This window comes from Phascolarctos cinereus, unplaced genomic scaffold (genome assembly GCF_003287225.1).
Source record: "Phascolarctos cinereus isolate Bilbo 61053 unplaced genomic scaffold, phaCin_HiC Scaffold_2;HRSCAF=192, whole genome shotgun sequence".
NCBI classification, from domain to species: domain Eukaryota; kingdom Metazoa; phylum Chordata; class Mammalia; order Diprotodontia; family Phascolarctidae; genus Phascolarctos; species Phascolarctos cinereus.
In genome coordinates, this window is record NW_027555625.1 from 147,822,484 (window position 1) to 147,842,484 (window position 20,001).

Sequence of the window (20,001 nt, forward strand, 5' to 3'; positions counted from 1 at the left end):
CCCTGTTGGTTTTTCTACTTTTTTGGAGGATGAAATTATCATTCAGGAAAGTGAGGAAGTTGTCAGCTGCTTAGATTTTTTTTTGGGGGGGAGAGGAGAAAGAGAGAGAGAGAGAGAGAGAGAGAGAGAGAGAGAGAGAGAGAGAGAGAGAGAGAGAGAGATAGAGATAGAGAACACACACTCCAGCAGATGTCTGGATAACTGAAGTCCCCCATCATTACTGTCATGCCTCTGCCTGGCTTGTGATCTGTTTTCCAGACCATTCATTCTTATTTCCTGCAACGTGCCCACAGAGAACAATTGCAGGGATCTTGAGTTACCACAGCATAAATATAATAAACAAGGGTTTCATGTACAAATCAGCATTATTGGGTCTTCCCTTTGACTGTCCCTAAAATATAGTAGAGACAGTCTTTTAGCTGTTGCTCAGTATTGAATTGCAATCTGAAAGAAAGGTCTCTGGAAGAGTTTATATTCTGTCAAAGCGAACTTAAACATTTAATTCAATTATCCATGCAGATCCATCTGTTTTCCCTGGCTCTCTCTACATGATTCTACCCTCCTTTTGCTTGTTTCCTGGTTGGTGTGTCTTATGCTATTGTCTTGCACACATCATTTATTGAATGAACAAATGAAAAGCAATTATTAATAGCCAGTATCAAGCAACAAGCATTTATTAAGCATCCATTGTGTGCCAGGCTATCTCAAACAATATAAAAAGTGTTCCAAATCACTCATAATCAGAGAAATGCATATTAAAGTGACTCTGAGGTTCTATGTCACACCCATCAGATTGGCAAAATTGACAGACAAGGAAAATGACAAATGTTGGAGGGGCTGTTGGAAAATAGGCACATTGATGGAGGTACTGTTACTTGTAGCTGTGAATTGGGTACAGTCAATCTGGAAAACAATTTGGAACTATGATCCCAAAGAAACCGACCAATCAATCACCATTTATTAAGCATGCACTATGTCAGCCACTGTGGTAAGCACTGGGGATACAAAAAAGAAGAGACAGTCTCTGCCTTCAAAGAGATCACAATCTAATGGTGAAGACGACATGCAAATGACTATGCACAAAGAAGCCATATACAGCATAAAGCATTTAATGGATGCCAAGCATTGTGCTGAACACGGAAGATATAAATACAAATATAGAGACCGTTTCTGTTTTCAGAGAGCTAATATTCTTTTTTTTGTTTTGTTTTGTTTTGAAAGAGCCTATAGTCTAACGGGGGAGATAATACACAGAGGGGATTGTGGTGGCCAAGGATGGATATTTTGGTTTGGAAGTTAGAGAAATGGTAAGAGGAGTCAAAGGTGAATATAACGAAGCGCACTCTAGGGTAACAATGGCAGAATTAATTTCCTGATGGTTTTAGAAATGGAAGTTGGGAGGGGAGGAAGGAGCTCAGAGGGAGAATAACTGTCCAAGTGGGCAGTTAAGTAGGTGCTGTTATTATCTCCATCTTGTAGATGAGAAAACTGAGGCCAAGTGATTTACCCAGTCACACTGCTAGTAAGTGTCCGAGTCTGCATTTGAACTCAGGTCTTTCTTGACTCCTGGCTCAGTGCTTGATCACTGCATTACCTAGCTGCCCTATGAAATAAGAAAAATGGCACCTACCTCTGAGGATTGTTGTGAGGCTCAACTGATACAGAACCTGTAAAACCTTAAACATAGTACCTGGCACATAGCAGGTGCTATATAAATGCTTATTCCCTTCCCTTTCCTTCTTGAGTTGCCTAGAATATCAAGTTTGCATGTCTTGGCCAGGGTCCCACAGTCAGGATGGGTCAGAAGTGAGACTCAGGAGATAAGTTCTCTATTATGCCACATGCTGACTCTGTTATGCTTATGTTTGGCATATTCTGTTTAATCTTTTTCTTGATAATTGTCATTATAATCAACTATAATATTAATGTCCATTTTTATAAAAGTGGTCTCATCTCTCCAACCCCTACCTCCTGCCTCAGCCAACTGTCTTTTCTATAAATCATCTTTTAATAGTTTCCTTCCTATATACTTATACGATTAAAATGAAGGGAATGGATTAGAGGATCTGAAAAAACTCTTCCAGCTTTAAAATTTGATTCTGTCATTGTAACTCAGGAAGAACTGAAGGTTTCCAAGGAAACCATAAAGCCAAGATTGCTAAATCAGCCACCCCAGTCTTATACATAACTCTACACTGATAATGTTGGGCCTGTGGGTAGATGTGTTTCTTCTGTGGAGTAAAATACGTGGCCTCATGACTCCTCTCTTCCCCTTTGCTATTTCCAGGTTCCAAGATGCATTCTTGATGGTTGATATGGCCCAAATGTAGCAGATGAATGGGGTGCTATTGTCTACATGTATATAAAACAGTGATACCAAGTGTTTTCAAAGTCTTTCATTTTATTACATTTGTCTTTTCTTTTAAGAAACAGTGCACACCACAGACATTACAATTGTTCTTGAAGATACTAAAATCTGAGCTGAAGGCTTTAAAGCCATATCCCTAGAAAACAGGGAGATAAGGGCTTGACGGCTTTAACTCTTGCCCCTGAAAACAGTTAAGTAGCACTCAGAACAAGGTAAAGAATGAAGTTTATGAAACAGAAGAGGTTAAAAACCAACATCCAGGAAGTCTAACTTGTCTGGCATTCCTAGTAAATGAAGAATTTATGTTTTCTAGACAACTACCCATTTAATTACCTATTTAATATATGTGTCCCAACTCATTCCAACTTTACAGACTCAGGCTGGTCCCTACGCTCTCATTGGACATTTGAATGCTTCTAGTAAGTTGGCTAGCTTATTTTTAATGCTGATTGACAGTAAAATATCTTTCAATCACAAGGATGTGTTCCAATAGTTAATAATGACAATAGCTGTCATTACAGAGAGCTTTAAGCTTAATTATATACATAATCTCACTGATCCTCCCAACAGTCCTGTGAGGTAGGTTGTAGATGAGGAAACTGGGTAAGGGACTTGTCTGTGGTCACACAGCTAGTAGAGTGTTAGACGTGGGTCTTGAGCTCAGGTCTCTGCTGACTACACATCTAGTGTTCTTTCCCCTATACCAGGCTTTCTGTGTTTCAAGACATTTAGATGAAACAGATGGATAGGTTCTAATTGATGTACTTAGGGAGTGACAGGGTGAGCCAATTTATACAACAGGCAGAAACAAACCCAATTTTATTTTCGTGAACGTTTACATTCCAAAAGTAACACGATTAGCCGGCTGCGGAAGGATTTTATCTTGCTTGCATAGGACTGTTGAAATACTGCTTTCAGTTTTTCCCGTAGGGATTCCAGAGAAGGAAGATGGTGACAGTCTGGTATATTCAACATGATGTGAAAAAAATCATTCCACATTTCAGAATTTGGAATCCTAAAAGTGTGACAGAATAAAAAAAAAGTGTTTTTAAAATAATAAGACCTTCAATGACCTCAAAAGGATTGGATTTAATTTATTTCCCACCTTTGCTTAAATACACAGTTCAGAATGTAGAAAGTAAAGAAAATGGAAAATGTGACTATAGTAACGTGAAAAAAGTTTAAGGATTTATAGAAATTATTTTACTTTTGGCTAGTGATAGATGGACTATGGTCAGAATTACTTGGCTCATATAATTAACTGCAGGATGAGGGATTCAGATTGTGTTTATTTGGGATTCTTATGGTTGAAGTCCAAAACTTCGTAGCTATCATAGTGAGAAAAATAGGTAACGGTAGATACCAAAGACCATCCAGATCAGGGGTTCTTATTCTTGGTGAGGTTGTTGTCCTTTGTTTTTGAGAACCAAAATGACATCATCATTATGCTGGGGTCAAGGTACAGCATGTTCTAGGGTGGCTGACTGGACCAAAATGAGCTTGGAAGGCTCTGCCACAGGTTGGGCACAAATAGTCCATGTGATCATTTGGAGCGGAGATATCTCTAAATTTGCACATCTCACGTTGCACACATTTACTTAGCAGAATGGTGGAGGCCATGGATCCCTTCTTAGAATGTTTTTTGCCTGAACTGGAAGAAATGCTAATTTAATTTAGAGGTTAGTAAAAATGAAGATGTCAGTTTTCCCCGCTCCAATTCATGGACTTCAAGTTAAACCTGTAATCTAGATCAAAGGCTACAGCAAAGTAGAAGTAATGCAGAGAATGTGATAAAAATTAGTTTGGCCTTGGCAGAAGAGTTTTGTTAGCTATCATCTGATTTACCCAAGACTCAAATTAAGATTTTTTTGGGGTGTGTATCCAGTCCAACCACATTGGTTAAACTAACATGTATGACGCTAGTATGTGTCATAATTCAAGAAAGTGCCTATAGAAAACATATTCGCTATGTTAAATTATTCAGTGCAGAGAATTTGTTAAAGTCATTCAACAAAATACTCTTATAGGCCTTCTTCCAGGACACTATAATAATTGATATATGGAACCTATTATTGTAATAAGATTTTAAAATCTACACACATATTTCTGGTAGATGCCTTTATAATATGTACATATGTAGACACAGACACAGACACACACACACACACACACACACACACCTTTTTTGAGACAGGGACTCCTTATTTTCCCCAGGCTGGAAGTGCAGTGATTCCTCACTGGCCTGGTTCCACTGTTCATAACCATCACCCCTCCTTGTGCGGCCTAGTGGCCTCTCACTCCCAGGGCTCACCATATGGGTGCCAGACTTAGTGTGGACACTGAACTTTAGCCCTGCTGTAGTTCAGAGCTGTCCACCAGCTTCTGCCTCCCCAGCAGTAGGAACTAGGCAAGTACCACTAATATATTTTTGAAAGCAAAGAAATTGATGGTTAATATTTTTTAAAATCTTATTTATACACTTGTTTATTCACTTAGGTTTTGATCACTTGATCAAGATGCATAAAACGCATTTTAAGTTTGCATTAGAAATGCAGAGATCCTAGAGCTCACCAATTAATGACTATTTCCTTCCAAAACTTTCCTAAAAGTGATTATTCAGCATTATAGCTGGTTCCTCATTTATTCAAAAATACTTACTAAGCATAAGGCAATACTTTGCAGACACAAGAGAAATATATTAACTTCATATAGAAGAATATACCAAAAACTAGAGAATATAAACAAAAATGTAATGCAGCACATAAGTGATGATGAATCTAAAGCATGGGAAAATGGAATGGTAAAGGAAGCGGCCTAGCTTAATGCGAGGAGAGCGAGATGGGAGAGAAAGTGAAACTGGGGAGACAGTTTGGCTTCAGCGATCATAGACTCATAGGATGGCACACAATAACTCTGGGGACGCCGTATCTATTCTAGGGAAGATTTTTGTACATAAATAGTGAGAGGTGGTTTCTGCACTTTAGATTCAAGTATAAAACCACTGCCTTTTTTAAAAAAAGCAATACTCCTTATAAAAGGTCCAGCGGGCCCCCCTGTCTCTCTTTACAAATGCAGGCACAACGACAAAAGTGTCAGTAATTAGGGTATTGTGCTTGAAGGCTTGTAAAATGTTTAGCCCTGACATGCGGGTGCTATAGCCCCCATTTTATATATAAGAAAACAGGATTAGAGAGGAGAAATTATTTGCTTCACATAGTCACATAGCTCATGTCTGAGGCAGGATTTGAACCCAGGCCTTCTTGACTTCAAGTTCAGGGATCTATTAACTAAGCACACACTGCTTTTCAGAATGTGAATACCTAACTTTCAAAAAGAATATTTAGGGGGCAGCTAGGTGGCACAGTAGATAGAGCACTGACCCTGAAGTCAGGAAGACCTGAGTTCAAATCCAGCCTCAGACCAAACACTTGACACTTACTAGCTGTGTGACCCTGGGCAAGTCACTTAACCCCAATTGCCTAAAAACAAAACAAAACAAAAACAAAAAAAGAAAAAAAATTTAAAGTTCTTTAATAATTAAGCCCTCTTTGATGAAATCCAGGATCTGGGTAGCAAAGTAGATAGAGTACAAGGTGTGGAGTCAGAAAGACCTGAGTTCAAATCATACCTCCTAGCATTTATTAGCTGTGCAGCCTTGGGCACTTAATGCCTCTGTGTTTCCATCTCCCCATCTATTAAATGGAAGGTTGGATTTGACAGTTTCTAAGGTCCATTCCCACTCTAAATTATGTTCCTGTAATTCCTTTTCCTGAAATTAAACTAACATTTATACTCTGTAGAAAAAATTGTGTCATAGAGAGGATCCAAAGAGGAGCATCTTACTAACCATTAAAACATACTGGTCTCTGCCTTGGGCACCCCCCTCCACCCCCTCCTTTTTTTGGTCAGTTTTTAGTTTTTCTTTCCTTGAAAGGCAAAGAGATGAAAAATTTCCTCCAATGCATTGGTTTCTTAAGAACGGACATGTGGATCATTTCTATCCATCTATTTGTCTTTTCATGCCAGGATACATATTTCATAACATAAGATCTACCTTCTGAAAACTCCTTCAGGCTTCCAGACTCCCTGGTCATTTTTCACCTTCATATATGTGCCAAACAGCATGCAGTACGCTGTTGCAGCAATCCCAAAGTAATCAGTCTATGAACAAAACACATAAAACACCATTGTAACTTACGTGGCTACTCAAAAAACCAATTCATTAGAATTTCTGGCTCCAGGGGCAACTACTTCCATAACGGTCAACAGGAGAAAGGGGAGAAATTCCCCAAAACAAAGAATTCAAGTAGCTTTTCCCATGGCCCTAATACTCATCTTCGCTGATCCTCAACTGATGTTCACCCCCCAAAAAGAATTTATGCAAAAGATATTTTTTTATTTTTTTAATGTTCAAATTGATCAGAGCCCCCAACTCATTCTGAAGGCCTGAGAAATGTTAAACCAAAATTCTCAAACTGAACAATTCCATACCTGATAGTTCCAAGGTTTCTGGCTGAGCATTTCAACACACTGAAAACCAGAGGTTTCACACCTTGCCGTAAATGCAGTTCCTTTTGGGAAAAGGGTCATATCTATACTTTGACCCAAGTCAATTAAAGCCAATCCATGAGATAAATCATCTATTCCATTGTCCTGTTCCAAGAACCTGAATTAGGTTAAAAAAAAATATTGGTTGCCATGGAATAGAGATCTGATAAACAGAGTAAGAGGATCCCTGACAAGAAGGAACATGACTTGCCTTTCTCCAACTATAAAATTGTCAGGTTTAATGTCCCCATGAATGATCTCACAGCCATGAAGTTGTTCTATCATGTGGAGAATTTTTATTGTAAAGTAGAGGACTAGTGCTTGTGGCATCACTTTTTCAGGAGTGTTTTTGTAAAGATTAACAGCATTCTGTAAGCAGAAATGAAATTCTTTATTAGCAGCAATATGATTACCGCAAAGATTTAAAATAAGCTACCAAAGTCCCCAGATCCCTCCAACCCAACCTACAACACCAAACAACGATATCAGTCACAAAAATCTACACTGCAAACAGAATTAAATATCGAGTTGAATCGTGAGATATAAGGCACTCACTAGTAGCGTTCCATAACTGTATAGATCGCCAACCAACACACTGCCATTATGGAAGAAATGAGCAGCATCAAACTTGATGAACAGGCGGCGCACACTCGGTTTCAGTCTCTCCATCAGCTGGGTTCCTATATAGAATTCCCAGGGGTTTGCAGGCTTCTGGACCTGCAAATTAGGTACATAGGAACATTTACTGAAAAATCCATTGTATAATCTGGAAAATATCAGAAAAATAACTTATCACAGAAAGTTATGCAATTTCAACCAGATGAAAGGCAGCTCATCACCACATCTGTGGGACTCAGATGAAGTGTGGCTGTGCCATGTCTGCTATATCAGAGAAGAACTATACACACTTGTGCTTAATGCAGTCTCTTCTGGGTTGATTATAGACCCATTTTTTCTTTTGGTGGGTGTGGGAGAGAAGAGGTTCCAAAATCATGATTTCACCAGTCTAGAAACTTTAGAAGGCCTTGCCCCAAATTTTACTGAGAAACAGAAGTTGTTCATGCTGAGCTCTCTCTTCTCCCCTTCTCTAAATCTCAAAACTCCTTGGCATAATCACCCTGACCCTGCCCCATTCTCTGTTCCTTAAGTCAGCCCCTGATAAAGAGATGACTCTTCTCATCAAGGCCAACCCTTCTACATGTACCCTCAAACTATCTCCTCTGGCTTCTCTTGTAGATCACCTTTGCCTCCTCATCTTCCCCTTCTCTTTCCATCGGCTGGTTTCTTCCCTGCTGCCTGCAACTATATCTAAGACTCATTCATCTTCAAAAAACTCTCGTAAGAACTTATTGTCCCCTCAAAATATAGTCCTCTACCTTTTCTAAGCCCAACTCCCAGAAAAATCTATCGATATCCATCACCTCCACCTTGACCTCCACTTCCCCTCCTCTCGCTCACATCTCAAACCTTTGTAAACTGGCTTCCGACCTCAGCACTCAATGGAAATTGTTCTCTTTGAGGTTGGCAACAATTTCCTACCTGCTAAATCTGATGGCCTTTCTTCATCCTTCTTGCCATTTATGCAACACTTGACACAGCTGATCGCCCTCTTCTCCTAGATACTTTCCCCCATCTCAGTTTTCTCTCTTTGGGTCCTCCTCCTACCTGACTGCTTCTTCTTAAATGCCTTTGCCGGTTACCACTAGTATTCCATCCTCTAACTGTGAGTATACCCTAAGGCTCTGTCATGGGTCCTCTTTTCTTTATATACACTCTCTGATATAGTGACCTTGTCTGCTTCCATGGATTTAACTAGCTATGTACATATGATTCCCAAATCTATATATCTGTTCTAGACCTAGTTTCTCTCATGCTCTATGACACGCATATCCAACTGCCTACTGGACATTTCAAAATGGATATCTTATAGACGTTTCAAACTCAATATGTCCAAGACACAACTTATTATCTTCTCCTTTCCCCTCCTCCAACACCTCCCTCTTCAAACTCCTCTATTTCTGTCAAAGGCATTACCACCCTTCTAGACACTCAAGTTCACAACCACAGAGTTATCCTTGTCCTCACTCTCTCTTACCCTACATAGCAGACAGGTTGCCAAAATCTTGTTCTTTCTACTGCCATATCATCTGTAGCATACACTCCCTTCTCTCTACTCACATTCAGCTGTTTTTCAGTCATGTCTGATTCCTTGTGACCCCTTTTGGGGTTTTCTTGGCAAAGTTACTGGAGTGGTTTGCCATTTCCTTCTCCATCCCATTTTACAGATGAGGAACTGAGGCAAACAGGGGTAAGTGACTTGCCCAGGGTCACATAACTAGTCAGTGTCTGAGACCAGATCTGAACTCAGGTCTTTCTGACTCCAGGCCCAACACTCTATCCACTGTGCCACCTAGTTCAGGCTCTAATTCTCTCTCACTTGCACTACTGGTCTCCCTGCCTCAATTCTCGCCTTACTCTAATCCATCTTCCAAATATTTGCTAAAATGATTTTCCTAAATCACAGTTTGCACACGTTACTTCTCTATTCAACAAATTGTAGTGGCTTCTTACTGGCTTTTTTTTTTAATTTTCAGGCAATTGGGGTTAAGTGACTTGCCCAGGGTCACACAGCTAGTAAGTGTCAACTGTTTGGTCTGAGGCTGGATTTGAATTCAGGTCCTCCTGACTTCAGGGCCGCTGCTCTTTCCACTGCGTCACCCAGCTGCCCCTCTTACTGGCTTTTAAAACCCTTTATAACTCGGCCAAACCTACCTTTTCAGTCATATTATAGACAATATATTATTATTACTATTACTATAGATATAGTATATTACATAGATGTTATATTATATAATTGATATAGCTCACATTTATAAGGTCCAGCCAACTTCATGTTATTGCTCTTACAAACAATGTTTCCATCTCTGTGTCTTTGCACTGACCACCCCCCAGGCCTGAGATACATTCCTTACTCACCGCCACTCCTTAGAGAATCCTTTATTTTCTTTAAGACTCAGTTCAGGTGCCACATCCACATGAAACTTTTTCTGATCCTCCATCTGCTAGAATGCCTCTCTGCACCCACTGCTTTGTATTTATTCTGTGTATACACACACACACACACACACACACACACACACACACACACACACACACACACGTCTTCCTCAATGAAAGTTCCTCGAGGGCAGGGATGATTAAATATTTGTCTCAGTCTCCCTAGCGTTGAGCACAATATCCAGGACGTAGGAACTTAGTGTTTACTGACTGAAACTCTTTTTCCTCAAGCATATTAATAATTGTTCCACAATTAAGAGTTTCAAAGAGTTTGCCTAGAGCAGTTGAGAAGGTAAGTGACCTGTCCAGAGTCAGGCAGCTGGCATAGGGCTGAGGTAGGACTGAACTGTGCTCCTCCTGACCTCAAAGTCAGTGTTCTATCTACATCACGTGACCAGATAATATAGAAAAATAGATGCAAAATATGAAACTATACCAAGTGGACTCTGAAAGCAAAGGTGACAAAAATGTTGTGAACCTGACCTCTCTACTGTTCAAGTAACTCATACCCCAAACTTACCTTTAATGTTACTTTTTGCTTGTTTTTAGTGTCACTCATATTCCACTGAGTAGCTTCATAAACATGGGCAAAAGCTCCCTCTCCAAGAAAGGAATCAACATAGGTCAACCACGGACCTTTGGAAGAGGGATACAAGTTGAAATAAGAAACGAGTTTGTGATACATACAAAGTTCTGCAAAAGCACTGCCACGTTATCAAAGTGTTTTTTAGAGTCTCGGATGAAGTTTATACAACAGGTCTTCACAGAAGCACTATTCATCAAAGATCTAATTTCATAAATGCTCCTTAAGGAAGCATTTGATTATTGACTGATTTTTTTTTTAACATAAGCAAGTTTCTGCCTAATTTTTAATAATGAGAAAAGGCTAGAAGCCTTAAATTTCAGATTGGTATCTATAGGCTATGATGCAATAGGATATATTATGTAAATGAAGAATATAATTGCAGAACAAGTCAAGAAACATAACCAAGACTAAATTTCAAATGTGCTTCCTGTTCTAAACACTCCACCACACCACAAGATCAACTATTTGGTTATATTTTATGGTATTACAAAGGTAAAAGGAGAATATGCTATATGGATTCTTCATCAATCCCAGAAATATTATATATCCTACGGAACTCTCCAGTATACATTTTTTAGAGAAGGGAAAAAGAAAAGTAAGCAGGATAATAATGGGCAATGGTTAGGGAATGCCTGAAAAGGCTGTGGCACAATGCAAGAATAAAAAAATAACAAATATGTCAACAATGCATAACAAACATAGAAAGGTGTACACTGAGTAATGTAAAGCACAAAGATCAATATGGGTACTCCTTCCACTAATACAGATAGCAACACACCTTTTCAACCTTTGCAAGATGTGTCCATATCCTTGCACAAAGCTTTTAAAGAGGACCTACCCTATATGCTAGAAACCTTCCCCTTGGGTCTTTCATAACACTCTGGGCATCAGTGTATTCTCCCTTGCTCTTACTACACAGCCAACCCAGTCAGTTTTCCTTACAGAAATGAAACTGAACGAGTCCATAACAGTTCTTACCCAACTGGATTTCAGATTTTAGCTTGATGCTTGGAAGTTTATAATCCCACTCAAAAGCATTGGGATAAGAACTTATTGGAGTAGACAGTCTTGATAAAAATTTCTGAATCAAGTCATTATCCCATGGGTTCTCAACAATGAAGTCTTGAAAGAGAAAGAAAAAAAGGCAATTTTCTATAAAGCAAAATATATCAGAAACCAAATATAGTATAACATATTTCCAACATAATATGGAACTTGGGAAAGCAAAATCTTGATCATAAGACTGTGGCTTTAGAGCTGGAAGAGACCTCAGTGGTCCTTTAGACCAACTCTTGTATTTACAGATGAGACAAATGAAGGGTTAATAACCTGCCCAAAGTCACAAACATAGGTCTTGGACTCTAACCAGCGGTTTTTTGGTTTGTTTTTTCCCCCATTTAATAGTATTTTATTTTTTCCAATTAGTACATATAAAGATAGTTTTCAACATTCACTTTTATAAGATTTTGAGTTCCAAATATTTTTCTCCCTCCCTTCACTCTCCCCTTCTCCAAGACAACATGCAATCTTAGGCGATACATGTAGAATCATATTAACATAGTTCCACATTAGTCATGTTGTGAAAGAAGAATCAGAACAAAAGGGAAAAACCATGAGAGAGAAAACACACACAAAAAGTGAAAATAGTATGCTTCAATCTGCATTCTGAGTCCATAGTTCTGTCTCTGGATGTGGATGGCATTTTCCATCATGAGTCTTCTAGAATTGTCTTAGATCATTATATTGCTGAGAAGAGCTAAGTCTATCAAATTGGTCATCGCACAGTGTTGCTGTTACTGTGTGCAATGTTCTCCTGGTTCTGCTCACTTCACTCAGCATCAGTTCATGTAAGTCTTTCCAGGTTTTTCAGAAATTCGCCTGCTCATCATTTCTTATGTCACAATAGTATTCCATCACATTCATATACCACAACTTGTTCAGCCATTCCCCAATTAATGGGCATCCCCTCAATTTTCAATTCTTTGCCACCACAGAGCCACTATAAATATTTTTGTACATGTGTGTCCTCTTCCCTTTTTTATGATCCTTTTGGGATAGAGACCTAGGGGTGTTATTGCTGGATTAAAAGGTATGCACAGTTTTATAGCCCTTTGGGCACAGTCTAACCAACGTTTTTTCTCCTACATCATGCTACCTTTCCCAATTATCTGTTATGTCAGGGGATGAGTCTTTGAATAAGAAACTTTCTCAAATAACTTATGCTTAACTCTTTAAGCAGCTGGCCAGCTGACCACACCATATTATACTGTGTTCTTCAGTTATTTTTGCTATAGCTCCTATCTCAGTAGATTCTGACTTCAAAGATGCCTTTAAGAAACAAAAAGAAAAAAAATCCCTAAACATCTGGGCTTAACACTGTTTCAGATGTTTGGGGGTACTCAAAGGCTACTCTCCAAAAACCAAGATTTAAGATATATTATGGACCTATCCAGGGTTGGTCCTATTTTACCTTTATCAAGAAGACTGGAAAATGAGCCAATTATGGATCTTTGTCTTTTTCCTGCTGCTAGACAGGATTAGACCATGGAAGCTCAAATTTTTATTCTTTTAGTAGCAGCAAAAGCATCTGGGAAAGGGACAAGAGCTGTCAAGAGCATAGAGTTGGCAGAAGAGCCAGAAAATGCCTTTTAAAATCTCTTAAATGATCATACTTATCAGAGACTACTGTAATTTGAAGTTTCTTCAGATAATAAAGCCTTTTAAATGTCCAGGCACATTCAAAGAAGCCTAAATATCAAGGAAAGACTTACAGTCCTACAGAAATAACAGATAACTACACTCACAAGGTATACAATGCTATTTTAGGTGCTCAGGAGATATAAAGATTAAGTAAGGTATGGTTTCTTCCTACATCAAGCTCATTCTCTAATGGGTAGGATACATGGCTATAATATAAAATGATACACAGGCACAAAAGAGCTTAAGAGAGGTACAAACCACGTGGTAGGAGAGGTCATCATATATGTATGTGTGTGTGTGTGTGTGTGTGTGTGTGTGTGTGTGTGTGTTTTCAATAGGGGCAATTCCTGGAGTCCGCAGAAAGAACACTAGAGTTGGTTGTGAGAAGACTTCTATTTGGTGATGTAAACTTGGATAAATTAAATTATGATGTTTCTGGGCCTCAGTTTCCTCATCTGTAAAATAAGAGGCTTAGACTGGATGGTCTCTAAGATCCAACATTCTATGAATCTGTATTTCCGGGTAAATCACAGATTTGTTTATGTCACAGTAGGGATTTTCCTTAAGGGAAAATGTGACTGTGTCACTTCCCCCTATGTAAGAAATTAGAGCAGCTTCCACACTCTTTTGTGGAGCTTTCAGAGTCTCCCCAGCCTCACTGTCTAGTACTTGCCCTCCAATGCTCTGACCTTCAGCCCAATGGGCCTTGTCTCTGTTCCTCACACAGGGCACAATGACCCCATTTCTGGGTCTTTACATTGGCTACCCTGTACGTCTTGAATGTTCTTTTACATCATTACTGCTTCAACGACTACCCTTTCTTTAAGAACACCACTTAAGCATCACCTTCAACAGTCATATTTTCTCGATCCCTCAGGTTGATAGTGGTTAACATACCTAACTACCTTGTATTTATTCTTTTTATATTTATTCTGTACATATGTGATGCTCTAAAAGCTTAAAACTGCACTAAGATGTTTGGGATACCCTGGATATATACTTCTTGTCTCCCTGTGAGAACATAAGCTGCTTGAGAATTGGGATGGTTTCATTGTTTGGATTTATTCCTGGAGACTACAAAAGGGCCTGGCATATGGTAAGTACTTAATAAAGGCTTGTGGATGGATAGTAATTTATGATATGTCCAGCTTGTATTCATACTTTAAAAATTAATTATCTACCAACATTCTTAAAATACTGTTGTTGTTGAGTTGTTTCCGTCACGTCTATTTGGGATTTTCTTGGCAGTGATACTGGAATGGTTTGCCATCCCCTTCTCCAGCTCATTTTACAAATGAGGAAACTGAGACAAACAGGGTTAAGTGACTTGCCCAGGGTCACACAGATAGTAAGGTCTGAGGCTGGATTTGAACCCATGAAGATGTCTTCCTGATTCTAAGCCCAGTGCTCTAGACAGTGTGACACCCAGCTGCCCTTCATAAAATATACTACCTATTTAAACATCACAAATGATATTTATTATTATGATTAAAGCATTCACATGATATGCTTCTAAAATACTTTTTTACTTACATTAAAAGATATGAGTACAGCAGGTATGTTTACAGGCATTATACATGTTTTTTCTGTAAACTTACAAAAAGTATATCTAATGATATGGGTAGTAAAAACTTCTACAAGTAAATTCTAAGGAAGAGAATCATCTCTTCCTAAAATAAGCTGCCATAAAAATTGCTACTTATGGCAGAAATCAAAGGATTTGATGTTACCACCACGAAAGTAACAGGGAGCACCTGGTGTATGCCTAGGAAATAGTTTGGTTCCTTAGGTTTAAATGCTTGTACTTTCATTACTCCATATTACCCTTACAGGTATATCCATGTAATAGCTGGCTGTTTGAATTAAGAAAAATATTCTTATAAAATAAACGAAAACACATTTATCACTGCAGTATATTAAATGTTCTAAAGTAACAAATATGTATACAGAAGTTCACTGTAGTTTTGGTATCACAGAATGGTAGCCGATCAACTCGTCCTTCATGTGCTATGTAGGAATCAAATGTTATACACTTTTCTTTCCAGAAAATAACTCTTAAAAATATCAGAGTGGTGAAGTGGATAGAGCATTGGGCCTGCAGTCAGGAAGACTCATCTTCCTAAATTCAAATGTGGCTTCAGACACTTACTAGGTGTGTTACTCTGTGCAAGTCACTTAACCCTGTTTGCTTCAGTTTCCCCATCTGTAAAATCCTTGGAGAAGGAAATGTCAAACCACTCCAGTATATTTGTCAAGAAAATCCCAAAGAGGTCATAAAGAGCTGGACACAACTAAAAAGACTAAATAATGGTATGTCAGAAAATAAGTACCATCAAACAATATTCAAATCTGGCTTTAAATATCTCTTATTAATGACTGTCTCCTTCTCAAGGGTTCCCCTTGATGCCCAGAAATCATTTTTTTTGTTTAAAAAAGAAAGAAAATTAAGATAATCATCAGCTCTTACCTTGGACATGAGGACTTGCAGATGGTCTACTCTGTGTGTAATTGGCTGGGTGCTCAACACTGACTTCTGGTTCCACATCCATTGCAAGGTCATCCTCAGCGAGTGTACAGGCCACGCGGCCCTCCTCAACACCACGGGTAAGGGCTCCAGCCACCACACGCTGAGTGAATGGAAGCGGCGGCACACTGACCAGTAACGTGCTCTCTGTGACATTTTCTTGAATTATACTGGATATGTACAGACACAAAAAGAGGCAGAAACAGGTTAGACTTGAGAATAAGATATCAAAAGTCCAGGGACTAGAATATACACCTAACTTATACTGATTCGAAGGGCAGTATTTCAAAACCCAAAGTAAAAAAATGATTAAATTATTAGCCTTCGGCTCTCAAAATCACTGGAATCTGGTCCTTTTACATGCATTTTGCTTGGAACGTATCTGGCCACTTATTGTTCTTCATACACAGCTCACTCTATGGTCCACCTCCATGCCTTTCCTCATCACTGCCTAGACCCATCTCTGCTGTTGACTACTACCACATTCTTTAAAGCCCAGTTCAAACACCACCTCCTTCATGAAGCTTGAATCCCTCCAATTCATGAAGCCCTTCCCCCTTTGAACCTCCTATAGCATTCTATTTGCTCTTTGGCAATGGGGTATTTATAATTTTTTTTATTCTAATGATTTGTGTATGTACCAAGCACGCCACTATACTGTAAGCTTTGTGATGGCATGAATGCTGTCTTATCTAATTTTTCTTATCTACACTTTCTTCCTTCCTCATCACCAAGCCCTGTGCTCTGGACTCAGTTCAGGAGGTGTATAGTAATTGTTAACTGAATTTTAATCACCAAACTAATCACCCTTGAATTCTTGCTTAGTTTACCAATGCTACTAATAGTTGTCTGATCTATTGGCCTCAGTTTCACCAAAGTGGTTATCTTCTAACAGTAATAATGATGACACTTAATTGACATTTACATAATGCTTTATTTAAAGCTTACAAGGTATTTCGCATATCCAGTATTATCTCATTTGAGCCTCACAACAACCCCATGAGGCTGGTAATACAGGTATTTTTATCTTCATTTACAGATGATGAAACTGAGGCCCAGAAAGGTCAAAAGACTTGTTCAAGATCACACAGGTAGTATGTGTTAGAGGTAAAATTTAAACCCAGGCCTTCCCAACTCCAAGTCCAATACTCAATCATATCATCTTATTGGTATTTTTAATAGTCATTTTCCCCTCCAGGTGATACGAAGAAATAGTTCGTCTTTGGAACACATGCATTTGTGGTGAATCTGACTTGTACTTCAAGCACTCTGACAGATGTTTTTAAACCACCTTGATATGAAGCCACAAGAGGATATCACAAAAAAGACCTCAGACAGTCATGTAGTTCAACCTGAACAATCTATTCCATCTAAAACACCTCCAATCAGTGGGATTCTAGTTCTCCCAGGAAGGCCTCCAGTAATGGGAAATTCATTACTTCTTAGGACAGCCCTCTCTACTTTTCCATCAATAGTCTGAAAGACTGCGGGAACTTCAGAGTAAGGTTTTAGATTCTAGCTCTGACACTTAGTAATTACATGACAAACCAAAACCTTCAAGCCTCATCTTTTTACCTGTAAGAGGGGGATAATACTTTGAACCACTACCTCATAGGGCTGTTGTGAAAAAAATTTTCTGCAAACTTTAGATTGGTACAGTACAAAGATGGTTAGCCTTAGAGTCTACACGCCTGCATTCGAATCCTGACTGAGGCACTAATTGCCTGTGTGACCATGAGCAAGTAACCTTTCAGAGCCTTAGTTCTGTAAAATAGGGGTAAAATGCTTATACTACAGGGTTGTGATGAAAATGCTTTGTAACCTCAAAGTATTATGTAAACTGGTTACAGTCATCTTTATGTAAATACAAATTATTATAAGGATCAAGCTAATGTCTATCTTTCTCTAATTCTTACCCATTACCAGAGAGGTTCTTCCCCTGGCTCTATGGAAAATATACCTCATCTATCTTGGTCACTCTCTTCTGGATGAGCTCTGATGGCTCAATAATAGCCATGCAGCTTTAAAACCCATTGCTTGTCTTTAGAATGAGAGGTATCGTACTTTTTTTTCTCCAAATCTGATAAGCACACGGCATGTTTTCAAATCATCTGGTCATAAGACCAGAAGAGGGTACACCCATTGCCCTTTCCCCTAACTGTTACTGGATTCCATCTGGCTAGGAACTCAGTGGGGCTCTTTTGTCATGATACCTCTACCCCAGCTATTTTTCCCCTTGGCTTCTCAACTTTATAGAGTTAAAGTCTACATATCTTAAGTGAGAACAGTTTTCCTTTTAAAATAACAACCACAGGGGCAGCTAGGTGGCACAGTGGATAGAGCACCGGCCCTGAAGTCAGGAGGACCCGAGTTCAAATCCAGTCTCAGATCAAACACTTGACACTTACTAGCTGTGTGACCCTGGGCAAGTCACTTAACCCCAATTGCTTAAGGGGGAAAAAAGGAACAACTACATAATAATATATACAGATTAGAAGTGCTGTATTATAGATGTGAAATTAAAGACACATTTGGAAAGGAAGATAGAGAAACGCTCTAATGTGCCATTACCTTAGCTTCTGGTTTTTTGAGTTCTCCACAAGCTTTTCCTTACACGAATCATAAGTCATACCAGCACTATCATTTTCAATCATGTTTTCTAAAATTCAAACATAATTAATTAGAAACAAAGGCACAGGATAAAAAAGATATCTTATGACACAGTAACTGTAATTAGTTCAATTATGTTCCTTAATTTATGGTATATATTGGGCTTGAGGATTTAAAAGTACTACTAAAGAGAAGCACTGACTTCCATTAGAACTTCAATACTCCATTTTCATAGGAAAGTTTAGTTCAGAAATCATGCACAAGAATTCTAATATTAACTTTTTACTTTAAAAAGCATTTTCCTTCTTTCTTTCTTTTCTTTTCCTTCTTCCCATTTCTTTCCTTCTTTCCTTTCTTTCTCTCCCACACAACTCCTCAAAGAAAAATTACAAATGGAAACAAACAGTCCAGGCAAATCTCTTAACAGCACACACATCAACATGCAAAACCGGAGATCGTTTTCCATTTATTGAGCAGAACTCATGGGCTGAGGGAGTCACATGAAAAGGATTTTTCAGGGAATATCTAGGCTACATCATTTTGCAGTACTGTTGTTATTTATAAAATGCCCAATGTAGTATGTAATCTTCTAAAACATATTAGTTTTTTTTAAATCACAAATAAAACCTCTGACAATGTCCTCGTCTTACATACATAGTTTAATAGCTGCTAGTGATCCATTAGGTTGAAAAAGTATATGGATACTAATGAAATGAAATTTTGTTTTGCTATCCGTTCTTGAAAAATGCATATATACAAACAGAAATAGAAATGGCAACGATTCCTACTACAGTTAAATGCAATTCGACATAATTTCTACAAAAAGCAAGGTTAAGCTATATCGTTTCAGTTGTGTCCAACTCTTCATGACCCAATTTGGGGTTTTCTTGGCAAAGATACTAGAGTGGTTTTCCCATATGTTTCTTCAGCTCATTTTACAGATGAGGAAACTGAGACAAACAGGGTTAAGTGACTTGCCCAGGGTCACACAGCTATTTGATTTGAGCTCAGGAAGATGAATTTTCTGACCTCAGGGTGGCAAACTATATAGGAACACCAGAAACAGGAAGTATATGAAGTCATCATTAATTCAACAAACATTTATTAAGCACTTCTTATTTATAGAACATTTTGCTACATAATGTGGAAGACTCACAATTTTGATAATCTAGCCTTTGCTCTCTCAGACCTTACAATCTCGTTGAGGAGAAAAGACATAAAACATTTTTTTTGGGACCAGCACTGTGATTTCATGAGTGCTGGGAGCTCTAAGTGAGGAACTCCATTTACAATGTAGACTGACATCTTTCTCAATAACTTAAAACCAAAGAGTCAGAGGTGGAGCCGGAATTAGGGTCCATTAAGGTTAGTGTTAGCTGGGAGGTACTGAAAAGGTGACCAGGATCACACAGCCAGAACATGAACCCAGGTTTTCCTGGCTCTGAAAGCAGTTCTCTATCTATCATGTTTTGCTGCTTGGTATAAAAGATATACTTTTTAAAAAACTTTTTTTTCAGTGAGATACAAAACAAGCCATATGGTAGCTTTTAGAAATAAAGTTGTTAATAATGGAGAAGAGAAATCAGACAAGGCTTTGTGAAAACCATT

The 20,001-nt window shown here is 38.6% G+C and overlaps 1 protein-coding gene across 1 annotated transcript in view; it reads right to left on the minus strand.

Moving 5' to 3' along the window:
* Positions 1–2,381: 2,381 nt before the first annotated feature.
* The window catches only part of BUB1 (BUB1 mitotic checkpoint serine/threonine kinase), a 53,087-nt gene continuing 35,467 nt past the window's right edge, over positions 2,382–20,001 (minus strand). The window contains exons 17-25 of the mRNA XM_020987948.2: positions 18,355–18,442; positions 15,727–15,953; positions 11,538–11,681; positions 10,494–10,609; positions 7,472–7,633; positions 7,128–7,285; positions 6,860–7,034; positions 6,423–6,529; positions 2,382–3,383 (exon numbers count right to left, since the gene is read on the minus strand). Coding sequence (XP_020843607.1) covers positions 3,188–3,383; positions 6,423–6,529; positions 6,860–7,034; positions 7,128–7,285; positions 7,472–7,633; positions 10,494–10,609; positions 11,538–11,681; positions 15,727–15,953; positions 18,355–18,442 — 1,373 coding nt within the window. The 3' untranslated portion in view covers positions 2,382–3,187. The remainder of the gene's footprint in view (positions 3,384–6,422; positions 6,530–6,859; positions 7,035–7,127; positions 7,286–7,471; positions 7,634–10,493; positions 10,610–11,537; positions 11,682–15,726; positions 15,954–18,354; positions 18,443–20,001) is intronic.